Source organism: Xenopus laevis, chromosome 2S, assembly GCF_017654675.1.
Source record: "Xenopus laevis strain J_2021 chromosome 2S, Xenopus_laevis_v10.1, whole genome shotgun sequence".
Taxonomy (NCBI): Eukaryota; Metazoa; Chordata; class Amphibia; order Anura; family Pipidae; genus Xenopus; species Xenopus laevis.
This window is the reverse complement of record NC_054374.1, coordinates 18,760,369-18,775,073: the sequence shown is the minus strand read 5'-3', so window position 1 is coordinate 18,775,073 and position 14,705 is coordinate 18,760,369. Positions and strand designations below refer to the sequence as shown.

General features: G+C 39.0%; 1 protein-coding gene across 1 annotated transcript; it reads left to right on the top strand.

Annotated features, from left to right (window-relative positions):
• The first annotated feature begins 10,844 nt into the window (after positions 1 to 10,844).
• On the top strand, positions 10,845 to 11,558 carry cldn17.1.S (claudin 17 gene 1 S homeolog). Its single transcript, XM_018248528.1, has one exon. The coding sequence runs from the start codon at positions 10,845 to 10,847 to the stop codon at positions 11,556 to 11,558; it is 714 nt and encodes a 237-aa protein (XP_018104017.1).
• Positions 11,559 to 14,705: the final 3,147 nt, after the last annotated feature.

Genomic DNA, 14,705 nt, shown 5'->3' with positions numbered 1-14,705 from the left:
CTCTCCAACCCCTCAGATATTGCTCCCAATGGCCTCATAGCAGGAGAATTCCAGGCCTGGAGGCACGTTTTGGTTGTATAAAAACCAGGTGCACTGCCAAACAGAGTCTCGAAGTAGGTTGACAATCCATATAGGAGATACCAAATGGCCAATCACAGCACTTATTTGGCACCCCAAGAACATTTTTCATGCTAGTGTTGCTCCCCAACTCCTTTTACTTCTGAATGTTGCTCACAGGTTCAAAAGGTTGGGGATCCCTGGTTTAGACTGTCATTGTTACATTTTGTGTCCATGGGTTATTACTTTATCCTTACTTCCATGGGGCCTGTTGTGTCCCTTATTTATCAGATCCGATTCTAGGCTAGTAATGCAGATGATGGGTATTTGGAAATGCGGCCCACTTGGTCTTTCAATTCTTTCAATTGTCTTCTTTCAATAACACTGCTTGATATAGCTTCTTCTAACAACAAGTTCAGTAGAGGAATGTCAACATAATTTCAAAGTTTCATTGATGATAACTCCAATAGCTTTCCATGATATTCCAATGAATGGGTTTCCTATTTGGATGCCTCAGCCTGCTTGATTTAAAATGGGCAGTTGTAACGTCCGGGCGGGATTTGAACCAGAAACCCACTGCTTACTATGCAGTTTTCTTACCTCTCACCTATTTGAGCAAAGTGCTACAGTTGGTTCTTGGTTAACTTCAATAATATCCTTAGTTTTTCAGGCAGGAATGATGGCTCTATGTGGCTCCAGCCCCTCCCCAATCCCTACCTCTCAGTTGTTATAGGTCTATTTAGCTTAGTTCCTGGGTGTGCTCTCTGTTCTGCTTATCTTTTCCTGACCCCCTGCCTGTATCGTGATTTTGACTGAACCAGGGCCGGATTTACAAATTAGGCTCCCCTAGGCCCACTGTTGTTCGTTGCCTCCATCCCCTCCCTTTTACTCACTCAAATTTTCATCATCGGGACTGGGGCAATAGGGATTGGTGCACAGGAAATTTAAAAAATGATCGTATCTCCTAGTGTTTCTGAAAAAATGTGGGTGTGGTTGGGCAGCATGCCGCCCCCTAAAATCCTGCTGCCGTAGGCCCGGGCCTTGGTGGCCTCTCCACAAATCCAGGCCTGGACTGAACTCTGCCAGGACCGACCCCTTTGCCTGTTTGACTTTTCCTCTGGATCCTGATTTTCTACTGTGCTGCTGTTCTGATTTTTACCTGGCCTGCCTGAATCTGATTCTTGTAAATTGCCTCAGTCCTCATCCTACAATCTGGTTCCCTTGCTCGCCCATAACTTTTGCTTTGGTCCTTTTTTTAAGACCGGGCTCCACCGAAGCCAAAGGTGGCTATTATAGGCAGAAGGGTGAGCTGCGACTGGGACCTTGGCAACTGTTCTGGGTTGTGGGTTACCAATTGTGACAGCAGGCTTGTATTTTTTACCCTGATAAATACACTGTATTTAAAAAGCAGCTATGGGCTGTCAATATAATACTGACTGTTAGCAAAATTAGTTTATATGCTTTGATTAAATGGTACAACCTTACACTCAGAGAGGCTTACTAGGCTACATACTAACTAGGGCAGGAGTGCGGGGTCTACTTTTAGTGTTGTTGTCGCATTATGATCTACATCCATAACAAAACAAAAACAGACATAAAACTTGTGGTTTACCCAAATTTAATTACATCTTGCTCAAGTGTTGGGAATGTCAAAATGATAATGAGCTCAGAAAATTAAAGGCTATGTTTAGAAATGAAGGTGCTATTATGCACTTCAGATCCTGCTCTGGAAAGATTTATTGTCAAGTATAGTTATTTTTTTTTAGTAGAACAACAGAACTAAATAGCATATGTTTTGAACCCCTTGTTCAGACACTTCCAGACTTCTTGGACTTCTTGTTTCTAGTCCAACATTTAAACAAGCCCTCAATTGTTCCGTCATTATCCGAAGTCTCATGGCTGCCCTTTCTGCAGTTACCCAACTGGGCCAAACCATTTGGGAACTCCTGCTTTGGTTCTCCATAAAAAGAATTTGTGCTTACTTTTATAGACACTTCTATTGTTACTAATGTACTAATGTTCTAAGTACCGTTATCCAGAAAGATCTGAATTATGGAAAGTCCATTAGAATCAAATAACCATTTTTTTTAATAACGATTTCCTTTTTCTCTTTAATACTAAAGCAGTAGCTTGTACTTGATCCCAACTGAGATATAATTAATCCTTATTGGAAGCAAAGCCAGCCTATTGGGTTAATTTAATGTTTACATGATATTCTAGTAGACTTAAGGTATGAAGATCCAAATTAGGGAAAGATCTGTTATCCAGAGAAACTCCAGGTCCCGAGCATTTTGGATAACAGGTCCCATATGTGTATTAGTCTTGAAGAGCTCTGAGATGACAACCAGGCTATCCAGATGACCTACACACTATTACTATAGAGCATGGTCACATGCCCTAGTCTTAGCACAAAGATGATGTGGGTCCTTAGGAGACATACATTTATTAAACCTCAATTTCTATTATGCATGCTTCTTTCTAGACCTTTGCGTTTTCAGAATTTTTCTATTGCCCTTATGGGCACACGTGCTAAACTTTTAGAAACAGGATTATATTGTCAATCCATACATCATTATTCCTTCTCTGGCCACACCCCACACTGTGTTATTTATACATCCACTAGACTAATGTGATAATGGCATATGATTCATCAGCAACAATTACTTTGCAACTACTAATAACTTTGGGCCAGCCTCAGTTCCACCAGAAAACATGATTTTATCTTGTGAAAAATTAAGGGGCAAGATTCAATTTGAGGGAAAAAAACTTTCTTTCTAGTTTAGTTCCAGTTTTTCCCATAGGCTTTGATAGAATTTTCATATTATAAACAGTAAGATGAGTTTTTCTCATTGGGCATCAGGCTCTATGGGGAAAAAACTTGAACTGAATTCGCGAACAGTTTTTTCCCCTTAAAGTGACTCTTGTTTATACCTTTTCATAAAGTAATATTTTCTACAAGAACTGAATCTGGTCCAATATCTTAATACAATGAATTATTATATACACCTTAAATACCCATAGTGAGCAATTCAAAAATCAAATATTACCAGACCAATGGAGAGATATGTAATCCAAACTATTGCTCTGCTTTCTGGATATATTGCCCCAAATCTTCCTATTGCTGTATGAAGGTTTCCATCAAAAGGAAAATGAACCTTCCAGTGTGGCATAGCATATACAGCAATGGGAAGATTTGGGGCAATATATCCAGAAAGCAGAGCAATAGTTTGGATTAAATATCTACGGCAGGGGTCCCCAACATTTTTTTTTACCCGTGAGCCACATTCAATCGTATAAAGAGTTGGAGAGCAACACAAGCATGAAAAGGTCCTTGGGTATGCTAAATAAAAACTGCAAATGGGCATTTTAAGGCCCCTATGAGTACTGGCAGCCTACGTGAGGCTCTGTTTGGCAGTATACCTGGTTTTTATGCAAATAAAACTTGGAATTCAAAAATAAGCACATGCTTTGAGGCAGGGTCAGACTGCTCCAGACCTGCTCCCCCAGCTGCTCCATAAAGAGCAGAGTCAGTGATATGGCACCTTCGCATGCGTGTGACGCAACGTGTTTCGCGCATGCCGGGCCCGGGAATTGGAGGTCAGGAAGGGCCCCCAGGTACTGCCTTCATTTGCAGCCCCAGTGGGCCCCCAAGGCTCCAGTTGGAACCTGCTTTGAGGCCACTGGGAGCAACTGCCAAGGGGATGGTGAGCAACATGGTGAGCAACATGTGCCACAGGTTGATGATCACTGTTCATATGCCATTATCACATTAGGCTAAGTGGCAAATGAGATTCAATGTTGATAAATGTAAAGTCATGCACCTGGGATGTAAAAATATCCAAGCCACTTATACCCTTAATAGGACTGCACTAGGCAAATCCATTATGGAAAAGGACCTTGGAGTCCTTGTAGATGATAAACTTGGCTGTAGCAAGCAATGCCAGTCGGCAGCATCAAGGGCAAATAAGGTCTTGAGCTGTATTAAAAGGGCCATAGAGTCAAGGGAGGAGGGGGTCATTCTTCCACTTTATAGAGCACTTGTAAGGCCCCATCTAGAATATGCAGTACAGTTTTGGTCTCCATCACTCAAACAGGACACTATTGAATTAGAGAGGGTACAGAGAAGGGCAACTAAGCTGGTAAAAGGTATTGAAAATCTTAGCTATGAGGAAAGACTGGCCAAATTGGAGATGTTCAAGCTGGAGAAGAGGCGCTTAAGGGGTTATATGATGACTATGTATAAATATATAAGGGGATCATATAATAATCTCTCTAATGCTTTATTTACCAGTAGATCTTTCCAGCTGACACGAGGTCACCCATTCCGATTAGAAGAAAAGAGGTTCCGCCTAAATATTGGGAAGGGGTTTTTTACAGTGAGAGCTGTGAAGATGTGGAATTGTCTCCCTGAATCAGTGGTACAGGCTGATACATGAGATAGATTTAAGAAGGGGTTGGATGGCTTTTTAGCAAGTGAGGGAATACAGAGTTATGGGAAATAGCTCATAGTCCAAGTTGATCCAGGGACTAGTCCGATTGCCATTTTGGAGTCAGGAAGGAATTTTTCCCCCTCTGAGGCAAATTGGAGAGGCTTCAGATGGTTTTTTTGCCTTCCTCTGGATCAACTGGCAGATAGGTAGTTAAAAAAAAAAAAAAAGGTTGAACTTGATGGACATGTGTCTTTTTTCAACCTTACTTACTATGTTACTATGTTACTATGTATGTTACTGTTCTACAGCAAGGAAGATAATAGATATTGGATAATAGCGGGTTTTAGATTACAGACATATATAAAATACATGACTGTATCAGTCCTGTTGCTAAAGCCTCAAATTGCACCCTTACTGGCCTTTAGACGGACTTCCCATGAATATATAGGAAACCTCTGACTTAACAGACAGACCATATCTTTCCTCTTGGTTATGTATAAGCTGATAAATTCTGTCCCCTCCAAAACTGAGTAGAGAAAAACAAAAGAAACGGGTTCATTCAGAGGCCTGACCAAAAGTTAATACAAAAAACAGATTCCCTTCCAATCTACTCCTGTGTCAAAATGATATTTATAGTTGTAGAACTGAGAATTGCACAAGTGTATCAGCTAATAAGCAAGTTCTGTTTGTCTATCCCTGTGCTCTTGAAAATGTCCTCGGTTTATGGCAGAACAAACAGTCTTTAATTTACTTTTTTTAAATGAATTCTTGAGCAAGTGAATTCTACGTGAGTATAATCAGTCTGTCCATCACAGCTGTTATTATAAATGATCATTTCTCCTTTATCTGAACCTTGGTACTGATGCAGTTATGTATGCAAGGAGTCATAATATTGATTTAGACAAAAGGCAATAGGCATATATTTATTGCGACATGGCGGGAACATTTTACAATGAATTTGCTTTGTTATGACTATTATTTTGGGATGTAAATGAAACTGCATTGAACAATGTTATTAAATCATAACCTGGTCTTGAAGGTCTTTTTAGATCACAAAGAAAACCCAACAATTGTTACACAATTAAGGGGCAGATTTACATAGGGTCGAATATCGAGGGTTAATTAACCCTCGATATTCGACTGCCGAATGTAAATCCTTCGACTTCGAATATCGAAGACGAAGGATTTAGCAAAAATAATTAGTTCGAACGATTAAATTCTTCGAATCTTTCGATTTGAAGTATTTTAATCCATCGATCGAACGATTTTTCTTCGACCTAAAAATAGTTACAAAGCCTATGGGGTAAATTTATCAAAGAGTGAAGTTCCGCCACTTGAGTGAAATTCCGCAGCTCTCCATTCATTTCTATGGGATTTTGAAAGGCGTATTTATCAATGGGTGAAAGTGAAAGTTCACCCTTTGATAAATACGCCTATAAAAATCCAATAGAAATGAATGGAGAGTGACGGAATTTCACTCTAGTGGCGGAACTTCACTATTAACTTCACTCTTTGATAAATATACCCCTATGGGGGCCTTCCCCATAGGCTAACATTGCACCTCGGTAGGTTTTAGGTGGCGAAGTAGGGGGTTGAAGTTTTTTTTAAAGAGACAGTACTTCGACTATCGAATGGTCGATTAGTCAAACAATTTTTAGTTTGAATCTTTCGATTTGAAGTCGAAGTCGACGGTCGAAGTAGCCAATTCGATGGTCAAACTAGCCAAATATAAACATTCGAAATTCAAAGTTTTTTTTATTCTATTCCTTCACTCGAACTAAGTAAATGGGCCCCTTTGTGTTTATTAAAGACTGATAGTAATCCCAAACCACAGGGGCTTCTGGTAAGGAAGTTTATAAAATGCAATTCACTGATTTTCTGGATGATATACAATCAGGTTTCATGTTGAACTAAGGGGCCATAATTTAAGATCTTCACTAATTGCTATTAAACTGGGAAGCAAGTATTTAAAATCACAGTTGGCATTTATTTTGTATTTCTTGTAGTCGTATTATTATTATTTTTCTTTTTTTTCGATCCAGCCCCTACTAGAAAATGCCTTTCCTTCTCCTTTAAATTGCTATTCCTAAAGTTACTTTGGTTTGTAACAGCTCATTTAGAACAATACGCACTAAAATACACAACCACAACCAGAATTTTGTGGCTTGCGCATTATATCAGGTTTGCAAATGAGCCTGAACTTAAAACCAGGCGAAGGTGCTATAAAGCAGCCAAATCTTCTTCAATCTTCTGTCACTTACATTATATTCTGTGAGCCGAAAATGCATCAAAGTCCAAAAAACGATGGCATATTGTTGAATCCAGAAATGTACAGCACATACTGCCTGGGTCATAAAATATTATTCTAAATTATAATCTAGGTGCTGTGTTGTCCTCTGTATTTAGGAAGGCAATTACACTTGTTGCAGTTGAATGTGCCACAGGCATGTGCAGCATAGAGGTGATTTGGATCAAACAAAGTAGGAGTCATTGCTGAATGAGCCCTGGAATTCGAATGACAAGAAGGAATACCAGAACACACCCAGAGAACAAATCATGACATAAATAATCTACTATCATCATCTTCCCCCACAATAACACCATAAAACGATAAAAAATACACCTTCATTTATTGGAAAGCACAATCCCTAAATATATTTGAAATATATATATATATATATATTTATCCGTACACACTCAAAATAGAAGGAAGATGATTGTATATTTTACACTATATTTTGAAAGGTGTGCAACATGCTGTTACTCTCCACAACGAAGTTGCACCAAAATAATAGGGTGCACACATCACCCTCATGCAAAAATGTGCCCCTTAGTGCTCATGCAAAAAGAATTTACTGGGTCAGGTTCAACTTCTTTACCCCTCTCACAGGATGAAAAAATTCAGTGCATAGTCCAATTAGTGGCTTCAGCGGGTACAGGCTCCTAACTGCCTATCATAAGGTATATAGGGGCAAATTTACTACCCTTCGAAGTTACGCCAGCGTTGGCTTCGCTGCACTTTGCCAGGCGAAGTTTTGCCAGGGCGCCGCTAATTCACCAAAATCTGAAGTTGCACTCAGGGAGGCGAAAGGTAGCAAAGTTGCGCTAGCGTTAATTCGCCAAGGAAAGCGGAGTTACGCTAGCGATGCCTAATTTGCATACGGCGCCAAGTTAAAGTACAATGGACGTATATGTAGCAGCAAATACATTACACTACACAAGCCTGGGAAAGCTTCATAAAATAAAAGAGTTGCCCTACACATGTGCCCACTGTATAGTTTAGGTGCCATATGTTAGGAAATGTAGGGGGAAGGAGGGTACCCCAAAAAAATTTACAATCTTATCAGGCTATCACCCTTAAAAAGTAAAAGATGCCAGAGTTTTTTCAAATTTCAAATTTTTTTGAAGCAAGCCATATCTACTCTAATGCACTTCTCCTGGTCTGAGGTGGCAAAGGCAAGTCTGGCGCAAGAGGTAATGTTCAGTAAAATCCGCAAGTTAGTGAATTAGCGAATTTACGTCCCGTCGCCATAGCGTAACTTCGCGTGGTGTAAGGGTGCGAAGTAGCGCTAGAGTAGGTCCACTTCGCTAGCGAATTTACTCCAGCACCCGTTAGTAAATTGTCGAAGTAACGAAATGACGTCACGCTGGCGCATTTTCGCTTGCGTCTGCCAATTAGCCCTTTAGTAAATTTACCCCATAGGGTCCCAAATTAGAGGATAGGTAGGGGTGTGCAGTTGAAATGTAAATGTACTTTCTACTGCTGCCCCCTCATGAATACAGTGCTAATGAATGTAGGCAGTGTTATAATTATCGGGGTAGTTGCGGTAGGGTTGCCACCCATCTAGTTTGCCTGGCTGGTTTTCCAAATTAAGAAAATTGGACAGTATTCCCCTAGATTGACATGGCGTTCTGCCAATCGCTGATGACTACGTCTTCACCTCACCCCGCAACGTCATCACCCGCCCCTGAAATTAGCTCTCGCTCCCTGTCCGGATAGGGGGACGGGAAAGGTGGCAACCCTAAACTGCGGGTCCATTTGAGAAGGCAGCGTGTGAAGTGCAAAAAAATGCACTTTGTTCACTTTGAATATTGTCTGTCTGACTGTCTGTAAATGACCCCAACTGTGTCATTTGCCTAGTGGTGGGTGCGCCATCAAATCCACAACTGCCACAAGGTGCCAAGTTAGGGGCTGCCCAAATGTGGTAGTTTAGCTCCCAATAGAGCCCTGTATCATAGGGATCAAAGACAAGTATTTCTATGGTGCACAGAAAGTGCAGTACTCTGCGCCTAAAAGTGGATTACATAGGCACTTCTTAATTTGTAAATAATAAAGTCTTGTTATGCCCTTGGGGACGTTTGCTGTAGGTGCAGGATGCTCTTTCTCCGTATATTTGTTTTTACAAGTTCACGCTGTTCTGCACTGCTGAGCGCCTCTTGAACAGCTCCATCAAGTGGTTATGAAATGTGCTGCTGTTGAGTAAAAAAACCTGAGCAAATACATTGGAGGAGTGTATGAGTTAGCTCTCCTGAATATCCCAGCAAACAATCAGACTAATTATATTGTAGGCACACTATAAGATGCTTTCTAAAAGTAGTCTGTATATTAAAGAGGGAAATAAATTAAATAAATGCTGCCTCTACAATGTGAATCTATTTTTATTTATAAAAAGCGCTATAAACTAAAAACTACTATTTTCTGGTGTTGTGCTAAATGAACATGAAACTACTCTTCGGGTTGGGGATATTGTATGCCTCCATCCACATTTATATCCCGGTTTATGCTGAGGCACAAATAGCATCATAAAAGTCAACAGGTTGATTCCATGGAGGAACTATATATAGTGCCTAATACTTTTTCTTTTCATCAAGCTAAGCACTTCACTGAAAATGAAGAATACTTTAGAATTGTGTTTCATTGTGCCAAAAATATCACAGTCTTTGTATTTAAAGGGTTGACTTGAATAAAACAAAGCTATAAAATCACTGTAAGACTCAGCTCTGTGACCGAAGGGCACTTTTTAGTGCAAGGCTGCCTTATATTTATCATTTTATTTTACCCTCAAACACTTTGGGGGCTATTTGTATATTTTTATTTGTAAAGCGCTCCTCGAGGGCAAAGCACTGTACAGCAAAACAATAAATTAGTAGTAAAAAACAAGGAGCATTGGAATAAAAAGTAACAATAAGTGCATTATTAGAAATGCAATTCACATAAATATAAAAAATATAATTACAATACAGATTAAGTGCTCAGTGTCAAGGAAACAAAAGGCTAGAGGACCCTACCCCGTAAGGCTTACAGTTTAAATGACTCTGAATGCCTAAAACTCGAAAATTTGAGTTTTTTTTACTATGAAATCCAATTTTTTTGTGGAAAAAAACACAATTTGGCATCTTAGACCTGCCAAAGTTGTATATTGTATCCTGTAAGTCAATGAGAGAGGGCCCTATCCTATTTGGAAGTTTCTGTGTTCTGCGATGGAATTAGCCTGAAAATCCAACCATTCTGGACTTTTCAGGCAAAAATCTGAAAAATTCGGGCTTTTCGAGAAGAAGCCCGAAAAAACTCAAAAGATTCGGGAAAAAATTCGTATGATTAATTAGGATTTTCGCTCAATTTTTTCGTGTTTGACCTCCTCCGATTAAATAGTGATTATTTTTTTTAATAATAATTAAGGTCCAATTGTGGATTCTAGTTGGGTCAGACTTTTTTGATTAAAATACTCGGGCTTTAATAAATAAGGTCCTTTGTGTAAGCCTAATGGTTTCTTAAATGTGGCATTCTCGGTGTATAAAAGGTAAATTAGGGCAGGGCACTGAATGGGCAGTAGCAACACAGACAACAAACCTATTGGCCGGCGAGTGCTACTCATCAGGGTGAATATGGGAATCATTGGGAGACAGCTAAATGCCTCTCTGGCTCCAGGTTCTCTATCTCTATAAAAATACTAATCTGACATGCATTACAAACTCTTGGATTCATCCTTTAAGCTTCTGCATGTTTATTGGGGATTTTCCAAAAATACATATTACATTTTAAGGAGAAGCAATTACAGTGAATAACAATATGCAAAAGTTGGCTCCACCTAGCAGTGTGGACAAGTGTGCCATGCTACTTTCTGAGTCACTCCACAAAGAATGTTATGACACATCGAAGTGCTATCATGTGCGTGAGCTGGTTTATAAAAACCCATTCCTACAGCAGCTCTCTATCATTTTATTTTAGGAAATTACCAAGCGAAGAGCTTCGGTCTAGCCAAGGCAATCCTGGTAGTCTGGTGTGAAGGATCTGTCCTGCAAGAGGCACAGCTGGAACATCTTTCTAAATCTCTCTAAGCAACTTACTGAAGAGACATGGCATACTTCATTCTGCACATACTTGGCGTCATCCTGGGAGCGATTGCTGTGCTACTTACCATTATTGTCACATCAATGGCTCAGTGGAGGGTTTCTTACATGGTGGAAGGCAATTCCATGAACTGTGATAAACGTATTGATGGACTGTACTTAAGTCGTTGGGATGGCTTATGGGTGACCTGTGTTTCGAAACACATAGGCAGCATGGACTGTCATAGCTACGATTCCCTGGTGTCCATCACTACTGACTTGAAAACTGGCAGAGTGCTGATGTCTTTTGCTGTGGTCATCTCTATTATTGCCTTCATCACTGCCATTGTAGCTTTCTGCTTCTCCCGATGCTGCAAAGGAGGAGAGGGGAGCAGATTCTGCCTGTTTATAACAGCTGGAATCGGATTTATTTTGGCCGCTATCCTCGTACTGATCCCAATAAGTTGGACAACCAGTAACATCGTCATCGCCATTAACAACCCCCTGTGCAAAACAGTACAGCGTCAAGAAATAGGGGAAGCTCTGCTTCTTGGCTATCCTACTATACTCTTCCTGCTCATCACAGGAGCCATATTCTGTTGCCCATACCCACGTCATGAGAGATGTGATAGTATTGAATCTTGTTCAGACTCTTCTCTGCCAAAACCAGCGTATGTACAGTGCCAGAGCCAAGACAGAAGGCCAACCCAGGCTCATTATTCCCGGAGTCAATACATCTAAAGGACCTTTTGCTTTTTACGATCCAGCAACTGCACCATCCTTGTTCCATCCTTATAAGCAAACTCCTAAATATCTTCAACAATGAAATAGCCATGACAGTGGTGGATCAGAATCTTTACTAGGTAGAACACCAAGCAAGACCTTGTATTCTTCTCTGTCCTGCAGAAAGAACACTGATCTCTTTATTTATACGTCACACAGGACACCACTGGGCCTAAGCTCCCCTGAAATGGGACTTCACAGACTAAAAATACAAAAAATGCCTAATTGTACAGAGTTGTCTCCTAGAAGACATGGGAGTTAATGCACATACTGCATGTTACTACTGACAGCCATATTTTTAGTATAAATTATTTAAATTATTTTGACATATTTCTGTTGGAGGGAATGTTTTCATTTCTGATTTTACAGAAGATGATAAATTCATTATTACATAGAGAACCGTAATAATTTACACTGATTACTTCTTGTATAGGCGGTACATTTTTTTTGTATAGTTACTGATTTAATAGTAGCAACTATAGGCTCCAAATCTCTTTAGACTTTGACCTGCTTACTCTGGTACAGAAGATGGGGTATGGTGTTGAGGTCAGGACAGCCTTAATGGCTTTATTGCTATAGTGACCCATAGTAGAGCGTAGAAACATGGGGAACATTAACAAAGGGGGTGGGTGGATCCTCTGTGTGATGGACAGGAATACGGGCATCAAATTTAGTAGAGAAGGACTCATTGCATTATTAACTTGCATAGGCTTTTGAAAGATATGTGTAGCATTATGTTCTAGATAGAAACATTTCACAGTAGCCAAATGCAGATATAGTATTTTTTAGATTTTCTAATGTTGTTTAAGAGCAGGTCATTTTGCATGTTGTAACAAAAATCTTTAATATACCGTAGAATAATATTATAGATTATGTGTATTATAGCTTCATGTTTTACTCAACTGCAGCTTCAAACATTGAATAAAAGTGGAAGAGCTGTAGTTGGCCTATAGGGAATTTCTAGGCTATCCCTAACACAATGAAGTCCAATCAGTGGCCCTGCTTTTCAGCCTGTGGTTTTGAGGATCACCAACCAGCGTCATGCTGGTGGATGTTCCTCAAGGCCACAGGCTAAATATCTCAGTTCAGTAGTTTAACATTATATTCCTAATTAAAATGAATTGTTTGCACTGTCTTCTTTTTAACTGGGGACTTCTTCAGCATTCCAAACAAAAGCTTAGTTCAGCCAGCCTATTAAAATGAAGGAAATACAGCAACACATAACAAACAAATTCATTCAAGGAAGTTGTTGGCAGAATCAATAGCCTCCCAAACTGGGATGACTGGGATACTTGTCCGCTGTCCCACAATTAAAACATTTATAGATTATAATTGTATGGGATGTATAGAGTGAGCAATAGTCTGATTTTCCCATGAAGTGTAGTCTGTCATATCATTGTATTACCTAATGACCTTTATGGTAAAACAAGTTTTGTGTCTGATCATAATGCATGTGTTCTAAATCCAATGTTATTTATTTGCTGTATAACTATATAATTGTGTTCATTTCTGCAAATTTATTATGTTATATACAGTATAAAGTATTTATATATTTATATGGTGCCCGCAGTTAAAAGATCAGCTTACAGTAGGAATCTGCTCTTCCACCAGTGGAATGTGGGCTCTGTTCCTATGAGCTTACACTCTGTGGGGGGCTTATGACCTATGCTGAAGGCAGTCTCTAGCACTTTAAAGTGTTGTAGATAACATTTATTATACTTCTTTGGTGCATTTGGCTCAACACTGCACAATGTGAGGCCTCCTTGTTTCCATGGTAGTGTATGATGTCCCTGTGTTCCAATGCTCAGTGTAAGGTTTGAACTAAAATATAGAATCTTCCATTCAATTCTTCTTCATGCTGAGAAAAATAAAATCATCTCTTACTACACAATGTTCTCTCTGGAAAATGTATAATGTATAAGGAAATGTATAAATATAATGTCAATGTTTGCTCATTTCAGTAGTCACTAAGTAGATCTGGGCACAACATTTTTTTTTGACCTGAATGTGCATGTACTCTACTGATTTAAATATATTTAATGTTTATTTATTGTAAAAATAATAATAATAAAAAAACAATTGTGAATCATAATTTAGTCTATTTTTCCTTGTGACATCACATTTAAACCTCCCTAAATTCTCAGTAACCAGGATCTGTGGACTTACATCTCATAAAATATTGATGAGGAATACTCACTACAAATGACTTGTTCACAACACAAATCCATTGTTCAGAATGCTCAGTACCTGTGGATTTCTGGACAATGGATCTTTCTGTAATTTGGATCTTCATACATTAAGGGGGTTATTTATCAAAGTCCGAATTTATCTCAATATTTTCTGCTACAAACTCCGATCAAATCCGATCTGGTTTTTAACGCTTTTTTATTACATTTTCATGAAAAAACTGCTTTGCGGAAAAAAATCAGATTTTCACAAATTTTCATGATTTTTTCGTAATTTTCACCCAAAAACTCAAAAAAACGTAGGGGTATTGCCCGAACCCAGCACACATCAAAAAATCATGGGACTTCTCCCATTGACTTATATGCAACATTAGCAGGTCTGAGATGCCGGATTTTCAGATTCACACTTTTCCATCCTCGGGTTTCATAAATTCAGAAAAATTCATGATTTTTTAAAAGTCAGATTTTATTAAAAAATTCACACATTTTTTGTGATTTTTGCATTCGGAGTTTAGTAAATAACCCCCTAAATCTACTAGAAAATCATGTAAACATTAAATAATCCAGATGGGCTGGTTTTGCTTCCAAGAAGGATTAATTATATCTTAGTTTGGATCATGTACAAGGTACTGTGTTATTATTACAGAGAAAAATGTATACTTTTTTCAAAATTTGGATTATGTTTTTGGGTTTATGGAGGCAGTCTTTCCATCATTCATAGCTTTCTGGATAACAGGTTTCTGAATAACTGATCCCATACTTGTACTAAGAAAAACTTGCCTGATTGCAGGATGGCAGAAGTCTCCATGCACTGGGGGAAACAGCTAGTACTTACTTGTATGAACCTGCCTGATAGTGGCCTTACAACTATCATGGTAATGGCTTAATTGGTTTTATAAATGTTATACAATTTAATTGA

Excerpts from the sequence above, each read along its gene's own strand:
- cldn17.1.S (XM_018248528.1), top strand. The coding sequence starts at position 10,845 with ATGGCATACTTCATTCTGCACATACTTGGCGTCATCCTGGGAGCGATT.